We start from the raw sequence: 18,425 nt of genomic DNA on the forward strand, positions 1-18,425 counted from the left end.
AATATAAAAATGTTATTTTATAGCAAGTCAAATAGGCCTAGAGCATCCCATCAGTTAAGCACAGCTTGTTTAAGGCTGTGCAAAGGCTAAAAATAAACTTTCTATTGGTGATATTTTTCAAAGCTTTTTGATTTGTATATCATCAAGCTGTCAAAATAAAAAAGTTTCAGGAAAACATTTTTTCCGATCATTACTTTTTGAGATATGAGAGCCTAAAGTTTAAATTTTTGGGACAGAACATTTCAAATTCGGTAAGAGATAAATCCATGAGATTCAGAGGATCACATGGTATTATTGATTGAATGAAACAAAAATTTTCTGAAATTATCAATTTTTGAGAAAGTTATTCATTTTACTAAAAACGACCAAAAATAACTTTTAGTTGAGTTATTTTAATTGAATAATTTTCTCAAAAGTTGATATTTTCAATTTATTTTTGGTTTTATTCAATCAACATTACCATGAAGAATTTATCCTGAAGACCTCATGGAATTATCTCTTACCGAATTTGAAATGTTTTGTCTAAAAAATTTAAACTTCAGGTTCTCATATCTCAAAAAGTAGCCTATTGATCGGAAAAATGTTTTCCTGAGACAACTTTTTCATTTTGATAGCTTGATGATACAAATCGAAAAACTTTAAAAAATATCACCAGTAGAAAGTTTGTTTTTAGCCTTTGCACAGCCTTGAAAAGCTAATCATTCTAAGTTTACTTTCAGCTAAGTGATTGTGTTACAACATTACCGTAGAAATGGGAATTTGAATGTTTAATTGTTTGAACTTTTGACATTTCAAACTGTTATACCGGGGATTTACAATAATAAATTCAATAACACAAGTTACAGAATCTGGTAAAGTCAAGAAAATTCAGTTCAATCAACTCTCGACGAACAAAGATAACTTATTGTTCATTTTAACTTGGATAAATTGAATGAATAAACTCCAAACTTTACAGAGATATCATTTATTTCATACTAAAACAGATAAACATATTTCTCTGTAAAAGCTGTTTTGTCGTACGCCACTTTTCTCATAATTTTTAAACCTCATCTAATTATCTAAATGCAGCAGATCTTATCATATGATTACATCTAATCAACCTATTCTAAAGTGATAGAAATACTTTGTTCTGGAGGACACAGTCTTAAGTGATGCTTATATCTTAAGTGATGCTTCTGTCTTACTCCCAGAACTTGGTTCTGAGGTGGTCTTGCACTCTGTTGTGGTGGAACGAGCTGTTTGAAGGACCCAGTCTCACAAACACCTTCCTGTGTCCGATCTCTTGCAAATGTCTGAAGTTGTCCACAAGCTTCGATTCGTGAGATTTCATTGATCTGAACATTCTCATCTGAAAATGAGGTTATTGCAAATGAGTATGGAATAAAACCTTAAATCGACTTCAATCATTAAAGTTTACAATACATTATTCTAGTTGAAACAATAACACTTGAAGATCGGCATCACTGATGTTAGGTACTGTTACTCAAACTAAATAGGCCTTTAGTACACAATATTCGTATGCCTATTCCACATGTTTGCCCAGTCGCTGGTCCAGCCTGGTAATTCAACGTTGGTAAATGAAGGCCAGTGCTGGCAAACCACCCTCCACACACTGGCGCTGGTCGTCATTGGTCTTCATTGGGCCAACATGTAGATGCGGCATTGTAATACTTTGAAAAATTATTGTATACTACATTCCAAAAATGTTGTATCTACCACAGGTGATCTTCGTCATGAAGATTTTCATTTTTAGATAGATTTTCTCTAATACTACTAAAGGAATCAAGAAAAAATTCTCTCAACATGTGACTGTTTTATCTCTAGTCACCGGACTAACTTAAAGAGTAGAGTAGCTTGCCAGAAAAAAGTTTTCGCATTCAAATATATGCCGTATTCTATGAAATTCATATCTACTAACTATTGACCGCACAGACACGGAAAAGTAATGGTTGTACTTATACGTTGCATTGGTTTACTGGTCCATGACTGGATGATTTTGGTGAATGTAAATGAGCTCCTATCATAGAAACTAATAATATAGTACGATGAAAGTTAGGCTATACATTATCTGAAAGGATAGTTCATGTTTTTGAGCTTATGAAATTCTATTTTCTGAAATAGCATCTTCGGCCGTTTTATAGGATTAAGCTGATTTCCCAGGTCAGTGGAAGTGACCAGTACAGTGAGAATATTCTTCCCAAACGTTCTAATTGTATTAGAACGTTCGAATAGTATTCTAATAGTGTCTAATTCATACTCGAGTGAGAATAGTCCAATCAGAACTCATGGGAATTATACTTTCACTGATATTAGAGAATCCAGCTTGATGGAGGCTAATGGATTATTTTGTCTTGTAAGGGTATCTTCAAATTTAGCTACGCTACCCTGAAATACGTCTCCGAAAGACGTAGCTGTTCTATCTCCCAATATTGAAAGCTACGCTACGCTGATGTAAACGGGGCATATTCGTAGCTTGGTTTTAAAATTGGGAGATAGGACGTATTTCAGCGTAGCGTAGCTAAATGTGAAGAGATCTTGAGGGAGTTGAACAATCAAACCTGTTTGATAGTCTATCATTCACTCTTTGCTTCTCACATCAGTTTTGGCATAATAGCATGGGGAAGCGCACCGCACACATACATAGAACAAATACTGTTCTTACAAAATTAATCAATAAGGATTATGAACTGTTTACCATATGATGCTCACTGCAGATCTTATTTCAGAAAAGACAGGATTTTTACAGTAGCATCCCTCTGTATTTACAAGACGATTCTATATATAAAAAAAGTATGTAACGGTTAGGCAATGATTGTAGAAACAATATACATGAACATAACACTAGAGGAAAAAACTATTTTGACCTCCCACACAGTAGACTGCTGAAAACGCAGAGTCAGACATAAACACAGGGTCTTCGTTTTCATAATTGCCTGCCACATGAGATAAAAAGTATAAAACAGCCTTAACTATTTAGAAAGCACTAAAAAAATACCTTTCAGACAATCCACTTTATACACTAAAGGAATTTCCAGTGAAAGTGTGATTGACAAGTAGCGACTTCCTTGACGTGCCCCTCATCCTTGTGATGTAGGTGGTGAAATAGAAATGAAATTTATTTACCTGTTGATAGCAATATAGGCCTAATGTGCGTCTCTTTGTGGGCATATCATTTGTAAGCGTGTTCAATAATGAAGGGAGTAAGGTTAGGTTGGCTGTCGAAAATATATACAGAGTGTTTCAGAAGTAGTGTCGAACATTTTAGGATATTGTTCCTGGATGATAGGAGACTACAAATGACGTATTTGAAGTGTCCAAAACTCAGCGGTTATCCTTATAGCTGCCATTTTGTTTTTTCACTTAGGAATTTTTATCTCAAGAACGAAATGATGTATTGATCTGAGATTTGGCATGAATATTAAATTTATTCTTTAAAGACTCAACTTTAAAAATTAAAACAAAAACTTTTCGATGTAAATTTTCAAAATGGCGGCCATTTTAAATGTTTGATTGCAAATTTCACGAAAACTGTCCACTTTAGAAAATTTACAAGAGACAAAAAGTTAGCAAATTTTATCAAGATTTCAAGGGAGATTGGTCAGAGAATAACAGAGAAATTAATTATTATTTTCGTACAGCATGATCTTGAACAAAAAAAAATTATCTGTAAAACATTGTAAAATCAGCTGGATGGCCATATGGAGCTATACCGAGTTTCAAAGCTTCATCTTAATAATATAATTGGAATTAAAAATGTAAAGCTTGGGTTCACACCAAAGTTATTAACAAAATGTTAGTAACTTATTCCTAATAGATTCTATTAGATTGAACAGAACTTGACAAACACATGATCAACATAATGTGAACCCAGCTTTACATTTTTAATTCTAATTATATTTAAGATGAAGCTTTGAAACTCGGTATGACTCCATATGGCCATCCAGCTGATCTTACAATGTTTTTCAGATGATTTTTTTTGTTCAAGATCATGCTGTACGAAAATAATTAATTTCTCTGTTTTTCTCTGACCAATCTCCCTTGAAATCTTGATAAAATTTGCTAACTCTTTTGTCTCTTGTAAATTTTCTGTAAAATGGACGCTTTTCGTGAAATTTCCAATCAAAAATTTAAGACGGCCGCCATTTTGAAAATTTACATCGAAATTTTTTTATTTTATTTTTTAAATTTGAGTCCTTATAGCGTAAATATTCATGCCAAATTTCAGATCAATACATCATCTCGTTCTTGAGATAAAAATTCGTAAGTGAAAAAACAAAATGGCAGCTATAAGGGTAACCGCTGAGTTTTGGACACTTAAAATACGACATTTTTTGTAGTCTCCTATCATCCAGGAACAATAACCCAAATTTTCGACACTACTTCTGAAACACTCTGTATATCAGGATTAAATACGTCATACGACGTGGAAGGAGAATGTGAGAAATTCTGTAGCAAATCCAATCTTGTTGGGTTTGAAATAGAACTCACCTGATTGTAAGACACAGGCAGCGGGTCCGGGAAAACAATCCAGGTGACTGCTTCAGTGCATGGAGGTGTGGTGAGGGATCCACGATACGTGTAGAATATTTCCATATTCCTTGTCAGGATATGAGACAGTGTGAAGGAATCCTTCATCAGGACAGAACTGCCTTCTTCAGTCAGCTTCGAGAATTCCTTGACCAGAGGGTTCAGTGCTCGGTTGTCCTTCTCTCTTATCTACATAATCAAATTATTTATTATTATTCTTATTATAATTCGAGCATAATCAAATTATTTTATTAATAAATAGTAAAACTGTGAAATTGAAGTATGATAAATAGCGTTGTCAATAGCATAGAACTTTATTGAGAAAAAGCAGAAATAGAATACAGCTCAATAAATGTTATCAAATCTTGAGAAAAGATTTGAGTTGAGTGAAGGATTTGAATTGCTACTGACTTTTTAATATTGTAATCAAGTATTGATTATTTGTTTATTGCAATCAATTATCGTATCGAGAATTCATGATTTACTTGGGAAATAAAAGCAAGCACTGCTAGACCAGATTTATATTTGGATAATTGATTGCAATAAATTATCGTATCGAGAATTTATTATTTACCTGGAAAATGAAAGCAAGCACTGCTAGACCAGATTTATGTTTGGAAGCCTCTTGAATGGAGCTGAAGTGCTGCTTATAGAAAACAATGTGCATCTCAAGAGGAAACCTGTAATGGGATCACAACATCGAATTTACTCTTATCTGAACATTAACGTACGCTAATTGAAACCTATTCAACAATTTAAATATTATTTTCAATGGAATAAATATAAATTACAATGCTATGAGAATCCACTCATCTTAAATCTAAAGAGATTTTGTCATTTTTTTCAAGAATTCTACTTTTTAACTTATATAATTCTTACTCAAATAGCTGCAGTATAGAAATGGAAGGAAATTTAGTTCTTTGATAGGAGGAATTGGAAATGTTTTCATTTTTACGTTTATAATGATTTGAGAGGAAGAAAGGATCAATAGAGCTATGAGAAGCAATATGTGTTGGTACAAGCACAAGTAGAACATGAGTCACTTGTTACAGTAGCAAGTAAAATTTGAGAATCTGCTCAATGATTGAGAAAACTTATCAGCTATGGTCTCTAGAGAAGTAAAACCTTAATTATAATAATATCCTCGAAAATTCAATTTCCCTATACACAATTCCGTGTACACATGATGAAATATTTGTGCAAATGTTTGTAATAGTAAATATCTTGAACTTTTTATAGCAATGCTTACAAACAAATAATGCAAATGCTTTCACCTAAATGTTCTTCGCTCTGATAGTAACATAAATTATTAAAATCTCACTTGGAAGAGGAAATATAATTTCATCTACTAGGTTAAAAATCATTGATATTTTGATTACCTGACATGATTGATGACATGCTCGCTACCTCTATATTCCTACAACCTACAAAAACAGTTTATGAAATAAGTATTGAGCTGTAATGGAAGTCATTGATTCACGTTTATTTATGTAATCAATTGCATACGAGAACACAAGTCAAGCTCATTAATCAAGGTCTATAAATACCTTGTCATTAATATATAATTCAGTGGTATGGTCTCCCATATCACTTGAAAATTAGATCATAGATCTTAATTAGAAATAGAATACAGCTCAATAAATGTTATCAAATCTTGAGAAAAGATTTGAGTTGAGTGAAGGATTTGAATTGCTACTGACTTTTTAATATTGTAATCAAGTATTGATTATTTGTTTATTGCAATCAATTATCGTATCGAGAATTCATGATTTACTTGGGAAATAAAAGCAAGCACTGCTAGACCAGATTTATATTTGGATAATTGATTGCAATAAATTATCGTATCGAGAATTTATTATTTACCTGGAAAATGAAAGCAAGCACTGCTAGACCAGATTTATGTTTGGAAGCCTCTTGAATGGAGCTGAAGTGCTGCTTATAGAAAACAATGTGCATCTCAAGAGGAAACCTGTAATGGGATCACAACATCGAATTTACTCTTATCTGAACATTAACGTACGCTAATTGAAACCTATTCAACAATTTAAATATTATTTTCAATGGAATAAATATAAATTACAATGCTATGAGAATCCACTCATCTTAAATCTAAAGAGATTTTGTCATTTTTTTCAAGAATTCTACTTTTTAACTTATATAATTCTTACTCAAATAGCTGCAGTATAGAAATGGAAGGAAATTTAGTTCTTTGATAGGAGGAATTGGAAATGTTTTCATTTTTACGTTTATAATGATTTGAGAGGAAGAAAGGATCAATAGAGCTATGAGAAGCAATATGTGTTGGTACAAGCACAAGTAGAACATGAGTCACTTGTTACAGTAGCAAGTAAAATTTGAGAATCTGCTCAATGATTGAGAAAACTTATCAGCTATGGTCTCTAGAGAAGTAAAACCTTAATTATAATAATATCCTCGAAAATTCAATTTCCCTATACACAATTCCGTGTACACATGATGAAATATTTGTGCAAATGTTTGTAATAGTAAATATCTTGAACTTTTTATAGCAATGCTTACAAACAAATAATGCAAATGCTTTCACCTAAATGTTCTTCGCTCTGATAGTAACATAAATTATTAAAATCTCACTTGGAAGAGGAAATATAATTTCATCTACTAGGTTAAAAATCATTGATATTTTGATTACCTGACATGATTGATGACATGCTCGCTACCTCTGCAATTTGTGTCACCCCAGTGGAAATGCAGTAGCTCCATTCGATAATGGGCATCCAGGAGTGCTCCAAATATTTTTATGCTTCCACCATCAGCTGGAGGTAGTCTCAGTTGTACTAGAAATGAAGAAAGATAAACATTAACTATTCTTCTTTCGGCGATATTTCATTCTTAGAGTACAGTAGAAGTCTGCCAAAGCAGTCGGGGCATCGATTCAGTCCCATAAGATCACTGTTAAAACAGTAAAATCATGCATTATTTTTAGAACTCATCACGTTACATACGAGTGTTGAAAAATATATCCTTAGTTCACATATGAATTGATCGGTGAATTTGCTGAAAAACAATCAGAAAGCTTATTAGTTGTGTTTAATAATAAGAAAGACTTGCTCTCCATTTAAGAGCACATTATTTGCTTCTTTTACATTCAAATTTTTATTTTTCAAACAATCTGTATTTTTAGAGTATACCTTGATGAACTCTGCTTCATTGTCATTGTATCTTCATCAATATTAAAGCTCGGGACACATATAATCGCACCGAGCCCGTGCCGAGTTAATCCGAGCTACGTCAGCGACACGGTGATGATGGTAGGAGAACACACATATCCGTGCGACAGCCGAGCGGCAGCAGTGTCTCAGTTCTGTAGTGCTAATGTGGTCTGATTTCTGAATGTGTTAAACTATTATTAATAATATAACACTATTAAAGCTTAATTACATCCGATTTAAATTTATATTTTTCAATTTTAAACTAATTAGACGATGAGAATCATAGTGCTGGTATATATTTCGGTGCATAACAATAACACAATCAGTCATGTATCGGAAATATATATCAGCAATAAAATTTTTATCTTCTTCCTTATGTATCTAAACGTAATTAGATTAAAATTTAAGACACAGTCACGGGTTCCTTCTTTTATACTTTTTGTTGTTTATATTTATTACTTTTAATTTTGGTTCAACTTATTTTCCGCTCAACCATATTTCTCATCACTTTGATCATAAAAAACTAGAAAATTCCGTATCTCATCAATAAGTTTTTCACTTTCTATGTTGAACGAGCCCGCACCGTCTCCGTCAAAAAGTAAACTGAACTAGTCGGCGGCGGTGCGGGCACGGCTTGGGCAACAATCACGGTGACGGTGCGGTAGTATGTGTCCCTACACGTTTGAAAGCATTTGTTTTCTCACTCGCCGTAGTACGTCCGTCACACGGCCGTGCCGCGGAGCGGGCTCGGTGCGGATATGTGTGTCCCGGTCATTATTGATAGATTTTTCTTACCTGAATGTCCGTTGTTGCTGAGATTCAATGGGTGCAGAAACATGTTGTGGAATCCGACCATTTCCAAGGCCGGGATCGGCTCTGGTATTACTATTTTCGAATCAATGTGGATTGGTGACTGGTGTTTTCCACCACAGCTTGTGTTGGGCATGTGAGCCCATTCTTTTTGCACTGGAATTTGAAAATAAATTTAAACATAACAAAATCAACTCTCCTATATATTAGGTATTAAAAAATTGATTAATTTATTTATTTAATTTGAATATTCAGTATCATAGGATTATTCTGTCAGATTTTTAATTTTATAAAAAGTTTTAAATTAGTAACTTCAATCAATAAATTTAATTAGCCTGAAGATACAATTGTACCTAAGGCTACGTCACAAAGTATTTTATAAAATTACTATACATAATCAAATCATAATTGAAATAAATAAAGACAACAATATCAATCAATAATAGTTCATCCATAATAAGGCTACATTATCATAAACTATTTCATACAGTAGTTGATATTAATAATTTATTCTACATACTCCTGTCCTGAATTCTTCTAAAGAGTAGAATGGATTTTCAACAAGCCATTTTCTTAAATATCTAAGGAATAGAGGCAGGGGAAGGGTACGGAAGGAGGTTGGTAGAAGGTTGAAAACTTTTATTCTCAATACTGGAAAACTCGAAAGAGATTTACTGAGTCTGCAACTAGGTACGTGAAGATCTCCACTGGCCCTAGTCTGATAATTGTGAAAGTAACTAATTCTAATGTAACATAAAGTGAAGTACGTACAGTGAATAAAGTATAGTAAAGTGACTGCGGTATACTGGAAGTTACTAACTTTAAAGTTTGGATTATTCATTGATTTTCAATTTTATTAAAAGTAACATCAATTCTTCAAATTAGTATCTTTGAAAGTTTAAATCTATTTGAATCAATAGAAACCAATCAACATTCTTAACAAGACTGAAATTAATTCTGTGTATCCTGATTTACTTACATTGTTTGGAGTATCCAAAATGGAAAGGATCTTGCTGATGGCCATAACAACCTATTAAAATGAAAAACAATGACAATTTTTTATTGAATGGGGTTTTTTAGAGCAGAGAGCTTAGATGCACTTCATTTCAGTATTTCCTAGTAGAGAGGCGCGCTTAACCTCAAGGATCAAAATTTCAAACACATAACTTCTGACACAATGCTCCGATTTCATCGTACTACATTTCATTCTTCTCGGCTCGTCAAGGCGGTCCAAAATCATGCATCATAAGTCCAATTTATCGTTGAGTGTACCAAAGCCCATATTCCAATACACAGAATATACAGAATTCTGGCCATTTTTTGTGTATTGGAATATGGGCTTTAGTACACTCAACAATAAATTTTCCACTTTTTGACCGAATTGGACTTATGATGCATGATTTTGGACCGCCTTGACAAGCCGAGAAGAATGAAATGTAGTTCGATGAAATCGGAGCATTGTGTCAGAAGTTATAAGTGTTTGAAATTTTGATCCTTGAGGTTAAGCGCGCCTCTCCACTAGGAAATACTGAAATGAAGTGTATCTAACGGGCGATTCTCATAGAACATAATCTCATGAACTTATGTCATTGTGCGAAATATCAATGTGAAGACTATGTAGTTGGTGATGATGGTTGAAGCTGAAAATTAGGTGTATTTCACAATACAAGGAGCATTGTTGTCAGGTATACCTGGAAATCTATATGAGATCTACCTGGAGCTCTACCTGATCTCAGATTGTAGAGCACAAAAATATGCCCAGAGGGATTTTGAATTATACATCTAAATGGTAACAATCGGAAGATATTATTGATCAAAATCTAAAATTCATCAAAAATTGATTTTTTCTTCAAATTTTACTCATTTTTGAAAAATCATAACTCAGTACTCAATAGAGATAGAGGTTTCCGAATGATCTCATTTTATTCAAAATTTTATAATCTAGAAAGAAGGCTATAGCAAATTTTTCTGTCCAATTACGAGATTTGGCAGAAATAGCTGAAAACTGGAAAATGAGCCAAAAATACGAGGTTTTTGGGCCACCTGTATCTAGCACAAGGAAATTTTGCATGAAGAAATTGTTTCTGGACTTCTCTTATGTACCCAAATAATATATTAAAAAATCAGAACTACAATATAAATTGCATGCACCAATGTATATAGTGACTGGACTATTATTGTCATTAAACACAGTCATAGAGCAAAAGACATAGTCATCAAGAGGCAAAATACATACAATATTCATACACTGATAAATACAGAATAAAGCAATTCACACAAATCAATATGAAGTTTGAACTCACATAACAATAATCTTCCACAAAATATATGAGTTCTATACATGAATAATACTTAAATAGACATAGCCTAGAATTACATTTAAACAGTGAAATAAGTCATGAGAAAGAAAGGTTCTCCATACTCAGATCATGCCATTCTTGAAGTGAATAAAGTGGTTTGGCTTTCAGGAACGTGAGCATTAATAAATTTAAATTCTCTAAAGGTAACATTTCTAGCATCTAGTGGTAACTTATTAAATAATTTAATACTCATAATATAATCAAAGTTCATTTGAGTCTTAAGGTGCGTACAGACTTTCGCTCTGCTCCTCAACCGAACGTCACTCCAGCAGAGCGATTGATGATCGACCGGGGAGCAACAATGGTTCGATCGGGGAACGCGAGAAGATCTAACATCTTCCGTAACGTTCATGATGGGTGCATGGGCGGCGCGACTGTAGTTCGATGGAGGAACGAGGGCGGTACGAGGGAGGAGCGTGCTCGGTGCGGTTTGGAAGAGCGTATATGTGTACGCAGCTATAGTCAATCTAGCCTGAGTTACCTGCAGCTGATACCTATTTCTTGTAACATACTATGAATATCACTTCTTTGCATTAATTTATCAAGATTGCCTTTAGCAAAAAGCAAACAGTTGAGAATGAAAATTCATGGCACAGTGAGTATACCTAACCGTACAAAATGATCCCTACAAGACTCTTGAATCATTCTTCTCAGAGCTTTCTTTTGCCACAGTAATACATCTTTAGCACCAGGAGCATTACTCCAGATTAGAATTCCATACAACAATAATGAACATGGAAAACTGCATGATAGGCATTCATGACCAAATCTAAGCTAGTACAATATTTCAATTTGCCAAGTAAATATGTCACTCTGGATAATCGTTTACAGAGTTCTATAGTATGAGTTTCCCAGCTCAGCTTAGAATTCAAGTGTAAGCTTATGCCTGAAAACTTGATATTCTTGATCTCTCTAGCAGGTTTTAAGTTGAACAGTAAGGACTCTGTTTTGTTTCTATTACTGTAACGACCAACCTATTAACATTAAACCAATACTCAGCTTTATTAACAACTAGTGCTGTTTTCTGGCTAAGCTGTCATTGGTAACTGGGTCTCTATCATTTATCAGAAATATAGTATCATCTGCATATAATATGCATCTACCCTCACTTGCATAATCAGGAAGGTCATTTATATAGGCCAGAAAAAGGAATGGTCCGAGGACAGAGCCCTGTGCAACCCCATTTTTAATACCAAGTATCCCAGACTTGTTATTCCCTATTTTAGTGGTTTGCAACCTGTTACTCAAGTAAGACTTCAAAAGATTATATTCAATACCCCTCACTCCAACACCCCAACACCCATTCTTGATCAAATTGAAGAAATCTCAATACAATTTTTTAACATTCCGGAAGTCATTTTCACAATCTAAATAATATTGATTATTCATTCCAACTTGAAATGTTTCTTTTTTTAGAACTGATACAGTAGAAATTATTAGGAAACTGTTGAACTCTTTTCATCTTCCGTATCAAATTCTGTGAAACACTTGATACAAAAATAAAATATATATATAAGATATATAAAATACGGTCGGGGTTTGCTGTTGAATATCATGAACTAATAATCCAAAGCAGGAAACTAAATTATAATTCAAGTCGTTCTGTTGCTATTTCATATTCTATGTGGTATGGACAAATTTATAGAAATTTGTAGAACAACTGACTCCTCTAGCTTCGAATAATTTGAGTTATAATAAACATCCTTTAGCACTGTGAAAAGCGTATTGAACAATCAGTAAATCTGCAACAAATTAGGCGCCTTTTGTTCTGAGCTAATTTTCATATTCAAATGAGTAAATTTTTAAAAGCGGACTCATGAAACGTTTAATTATGTATTGAAATACCATCTTGTGTCATGCTTCAAATTAATACTGAATTGTCCCAACGTACAAAGAGACTTGGAAGTTATACCAATCTTGACAATGAAAAACATGAACGAGTTTGAAAAATAGATGAAGCGTGAATAAATGAATGAAATGAATTCATTTTCTCCTCAAATTACAAATTACATAAGTAGAAATTAAATAGTATCTTGGAAATTATACTGATCACGTATCCAGTTGTGTGATCAGATAATCAAAATATAATTAACAAGGTAAAAACATTATTAACTTAAATAATAGAAAATAAAAATAAACTAGTATGAAAAAAAATTAAAAATAAAAACTGTGAGTCTAGTCTAGGTAATTAAGATTGCTAAAACATCACTGAAACTACTGCCTGTAGCGCATGAGATAAAAAAAACAGAAAAACAAATAAATTGAAACAGCCCAGAAAACCAAAAACTGGAATAAATGAAATAATTAATGTAATTAATATAATACCGTACATGCCTAAGTGGAATAATGATTCAATTGAATAATTGCCTAATATTCTTATGAGAATGGTGCCGTTGAACAATGCTAGTTCAACCTGCACCATTATCTAACAACATTTCTAACCATCCATACGTCGTTCACTGTAAATAACCAGCTCTTTGCTCTCTCACAAAAGATAATACAGGAATCACACCTTCTCAATTCCATTGGCAATTTATTGTAAATATATAAGGTCCTAAGTACATAAAAGATGCCTAAAAATTTCCCTGTTTAGGTACCTTTGGTGTCCTACACAGTGGCTGGTTAACGCTTCACATATTGCAATAAAGATTTTCCGTACCGGTACCACACTTTCCGCTTTTCAAATAAAACAATTTTAAAACTTTAAAAACGAATAAATTTTGGATAGGCATTATTTTCAAATTTACATACAAAGGAAAAGAACTCTCTCTTACATTTTTAAACAGAGTGTGATTTACAAAAATATAAAGAATAGAATAGATTTTATTTCACTTAATACTATACAATATGAAGAACATGATTTATGATATTTAAGTTATTTGAATGGAGATAATAAATCAAAGAGATAGTACGCTGATCAATAATTGATGATTGTTTGTAATCTCAAAGTCTATGGTGATAAGTTATTATATAAAGATAATTAGTCTAATAACTGTAAATTTTTCTATCATAACCAAGATAAGTGAAAATTATTATCATAAAATGCTTGAGGCTTTCTTTGTAGAGAAGCAATGTACCTAGATTACATTAAATTCTAGGTGATTGTGGAGAAGCTTAAGAGGTGCTCCGAACAGGCAGGGAAATTGTATTCATAATATTGCAGTTGAGTTCCTAACCAATGATGGAGTAAAGCAAAAACATGTAAAGTAAAAGTGATTAGATTTCATTAGCGGGCACTCGATTGTAGTAATCTAATGTGTAATTAATTATTAAAATTGAAAGATTTGAATGATTATAGTAATAATAGGGTTTTACCATGTACCATACTACATAAATACATTACCGTTTCTTTCTATCTTAAATAATAATATTCTCAAGATACAAATTGTTTATAAAATCTTTCATCAAAACTATCTAATATAATCAATCAATCAATAATATTTTCAAGTAGTATATCAAGATGACAATAATTTCAAAAACTTATTTATTTTTTATATCTTTTAAAATGTATGAATTCAGGGCTACTTTCTTGTATTATAAAATAGAATTATAGGCCTAGTAACCTTTCAAATTAATAAAATATTAAAAAACAATACAATAACAATATCAAACAATACAATTTGTATTCTTGTTTTTTAATACTTTATTAATTTTAAAGGGTACTAGGCCTATAATTAATATTTTTTTATAATTTTTCTATCTCATGCAACTATAGAGAAATCTTGAGCTAGAGAAACCAATTAAAACAATGTTATGTTTGATTTATTATTGTATCAATAAAATTGTTGATAGGATAAGAAATATAGGCTATAGATATTACTGTTGAATTCACATAATTCTGCCTCAATTTTTAATTAAGTTTCTAATTTCTAATAGTTGTACTGTAAAATTATCGAGATTTCAGGCTAGTTGAATGAAGTGAAGATATTTGATCTCAGGCTAATAATTATTGAATGAAGTGAAAATAATACCTTGCAATATTATGAAGACAAACACCGAAATCGCAAAGGGAATTATAGATGACTTCATGTCAGCAACTGGAAATTGTAAAAACATGATGAGAAAATACTGAGTTTCATAGATTGCCCGCTAGTAACCATTAGTTTGAGTTTGTGTGAGTGTGATTCATTGTGTGAGTGCTTTCTAATGTTTTCCGAGAGAGAAATAATGAATGGACCAAGATGTGGGAGGAAGTGAGAGGAGAAGAATGTATGTAGCCAGAACTAGTTGAGAGGAAAAAAGCTCTAATAATGTGCGTGAGTGAGATACTATCACATAAAAGTGTAACTCGCCTTGAATTAACCTGTTCAAGGTGATGTTCATTTTAACCCAAAACTAGCATCTAGCTGTGAATGACATCAGCTCTACACAATAAGCCCTCCCTTTTTTATCTGCACTATTTAGAGCAGATGCACAATAGATGTTACACTCAAGTAGTCCAATGTCAGGAAAGATAACATCGTGAAGAAATATTTATTGTGGTAGCCTACTAATTCTTTGTAAACGAACAGCGAACACGTGAGTTCGGCTCTTCACTTAAAAACCATTTTCTGATTTTTTCACTTCTGACTACCGTAGATCTGTCAATGAAAATCCATTTTCTAATTTCTTTACTACAGTACTTAGTAGAGTAGTAGCCTACTAGTAATACTATTGTCAATGTAGTGGATTTACTGTGTACACTTGGTCAGTCTACTAATATTATCAAATGAATTGTTGAAGTGAAGAATATTAATGGAAAACTACTGTTTTCGTCTATCAAAAAGCTTTCTTGTTCTTGTTATGTATAAAGTCTAATGCATTCAACAACCTCCAAGGAATGCTTTAGCAGCCAATCAAATCAATGTCTTCTCGAAGCTCCTCTTGGAAATGCATCTATCTATTTTGCATTAATTTCTGTTTCTGAAACAATGCTGTAAGCTTATTATCATCCCATGGAAAACACGATATAATATGAAAAATATTACTGTCGTATCAAAGATTTGAGAGGAAACATTTTGAGTTGTAGCTGTTGTTCTCTCCTCTCCCTTTTTTCCTATTCGCCCTAGCAATAGATGAATATAGAAGTATATAAATTATATTCAGTTTATATAGTAATATATAAAATATTATTATTTTCCAGTAAACGTTTCACTCATTCAACTACCACGATGCTAAGAGAGCGTGAAAGTTGATAAGTAATTTTTATCAAGTTGATGAAAAATTGAAAAATATATAATTATTGAAATCGAATCATGAATTAGACGATGAATAGCAAATTAATTGGTGAGTCTACGCTACATTATGAATACAGAGAAGATTCAACTAACAACCAGGAGATTTCTGGATACCGCTAGTAGTGTTCAGTTTTCAGAAGTAAAACGTTTATTATTTGTTTGAAAATATGAGATGGGCGAAAAAGATACATAACTTTTGAATAAGGATACTTTCTTATCTATGTTTGAAATTTCAATAAGAAAACATTTGAAATCTAGCTAGACATGGAACACGGGATTCAAGGTAACATATTTTTTAAATCAGGAAAATTCACTGTAAACAGGCTTCCAATTGTCTCGCCTATTGCTTGCTTGGAATTCCCCTTTATAATACTTTTAATCTTCATACATGTCTCTTTGTCCTTCTTCTGATGGTTGAAAATGAATAAATACAGATTAATTGAATAAAAGGCAAAATAAGAGTTATTATTGTAAGTCTTGTGAACTAAAGTGTCTTGAGGAGGTTGCTAATTAATTCTTGTAGGACTGTATTCTTTTTTATCTCCCATTGTAATCTACATTTACTAATTCCTTTATTCCTCTAACCACTTGAAACTCCTAGACACTTAACATTCAAGCAATTTCAATGTTGTAAATTACATTTTCAAATCAATTTTTATTTACTATCATTGTAATGTGAAATTAATTGATCTAATACTTCTCCAGTCTGAAAATTGTGTCACAACTAGCTCTAGATTAAATTATCGTAGACATCAAGATAAACATAAATTTGCCCTTCACTTAATTACGGTCCAATTAGTCTTAGTAGAGTTCTCCAGAAAATCGTCAGGAATTTAATTTTCTCCTGTGTTTATCTGACAAGACATGCACCCCTTTGTGCTCTGATGAAAAGTGGCCCACAATAATGAACGTAATTCAATTGTCGTATGAGACAAATCATGACTGATCTTCTGAACCAACAAATTAGAGATAAAAAGTCCTGCGATTGTCAAGGATAGAGTGTTCACTGAGCATGCTAATAGAGATGTCAATTTCATTCACTAACACTGATGTGTCTTCTATTCCTATTTCAGCATTAAATTCATAGAATTCTGATATAAAATTCATCCAAAACCATTGAGTTGGTGATATTTTGGAGGCTCTTTAGTGAATAAATGTTTTATTATTACATAACCCTCCTAACCAGAAAATAAGCCCAAAGTGTAAGATTCTCAAAGGGAAGTACTTTTTGTACAATTGGAAAATTTTGGCATCTTTATTTTTTGCACTTTCAGTATTTCCCAAATTCTACTGTGAATTCAATTTCTTTTACTTTAAACAAAAATACTAAGAAATTGTCAAAAACCACAGATTTTATTTATAGTTAGAAAGACCGGTTTCGGTTGTCAAAACTCAGAGTTGATAGTTAGAAAGATCGGTTTCGGTTGTTACACCATTGTCAAAACTCAGATTGAGGTATTGTAAAAATTATAAATTTAAAATTTATGAAAAGAATTGATTTTGCAATGATATAAACATATTTTCTTATTGTATCTTCAAAACAAAAATAGGTACCTACCCAAAACACTTTCTGAGCAAAGCAATAGTGAGTGTATCTACAGCATACATATCACTGTTCTTACACTGAATTATGTAGTTTTAATTTTGTTATACAATAATATTTCTGAATAATTTCATTTCAGTCATCTGAAAACATATTTGCTGAACTGATAACTGTCGATTATTAATATATAAATTATAAAATTAAAAATAATTGAATATTTAGTTAGAGTATTCAACTTCATATTTCCTTGTTTCTTAAAGAACGATTGTTTCTCGTCAATGAGTAATAAAGCCGTCTATGTACAATTTACCATTGACTACGGTAACTAAAGATAGTCAATTACTGACTACCTCTTTCCTCCATCCACATAGATCAATTAATTTAAATCAAATTATTTTCAACAAGTCCTTCTATTCAGCAATTTGCGAGCAAACTTTTCAATTGCAGACAACAAACAGTTCAGTTTCGCCAATTGTAGAATTCAATAAATATTTCGTTGCGGTCATCGCCGGTTGGGGACCTTTGCAACAAAACAGCCGATTGGATACACACCGGTGTGTGATCGGCGCACCCTTATCACTCGGACGAAGGACACCAGAAAAAGGACAAGAGAACAAGAAGGACAGGGAAAAGGATGGACAATCAGGGGACGCCCAATAATCGTGTGGGCGTATTCATCCAAACATGCAAAGTTGTGCGAGTAGCGCTTAGGTACTTTGTCTCTATAGTGAGATCCATGTTTATCTGTCAGTTTCCCTCATAAACAACTACCAACGCTCCC

General features: G+C 32.6%; 1 protein-coding gene across 1 annotated transcript; it reads right to left on the reverse strand.

Annotated features, from left to right (window-relative positions):
- Positions 1-948: 948 nt before the first annotated feature.
- On the reverse strand, positions 949-15,175 carry LOC111055712 (putative carbonic anhydrase 3). The gene is made up of 7 exons (XM_039434091.1): positions 14,857-15,175; positions 9,505-9,555; positions 8,511-8,681; positions 7,196-7,340; positions 6,391-6,496; positions 4,489-4,716; positions 949-1,348 (listed from the first exon to the last, which is right to left on the reverse strand). The coding sequence occupies exons 1-7, from the start codon at positions 14,939-14,941 to the stop codon at positions 1,181-1,183; spliced, it is 954 nt and encodes a 317-aa protein (XP_039290025.1). The 5' UTR covers positions 14,942-15,175; the 3' UTR covers positions 949-1,180.
- Positions 15,176-18,425: the final 3,250 nt, after the last annotated feature.

This window comes from Nilaparvata lugens, chromosome 8 (assembly GCF_014356525.2).
Source record: "Nilaparvata lugens isolate BPH chromosome 8, ASM1435652v1, whole genome shotgun sequence".
Classification (NCBI taxonomy): domain Eukaryota; kingdom Metazoa; phylum Arthropoda; class Insecta; order Hemiptera; family Delphacidae; genus Nilaparvata; species Nilaparvata lugens.

Excerpts from the sequence above, each read along its gene's own strand:
- LOC111055712 (XM_039434091.1), bottom strand. The coding sequence starts at position 14,941 with ATGTTTTTACAATTTCCAGTTGCTGACATGAAGTCATCTATAATTCCC. Across the intron at positions 6,497-7,195 it reads CATGTCATCAATCATGTCAG|GTTTCCTCTTGAGATGCACA; the intron begins GTAATCAAAATA and ends ATCCCATTACAG. Across the intron at positions 4,717-6,390 it reads TGCTTGCTTTCATTTTCCAG|ATAAGAGAGAAGGACAACCG; the intron begins GTAAATAATAAA and ends TTGATTATGTAG.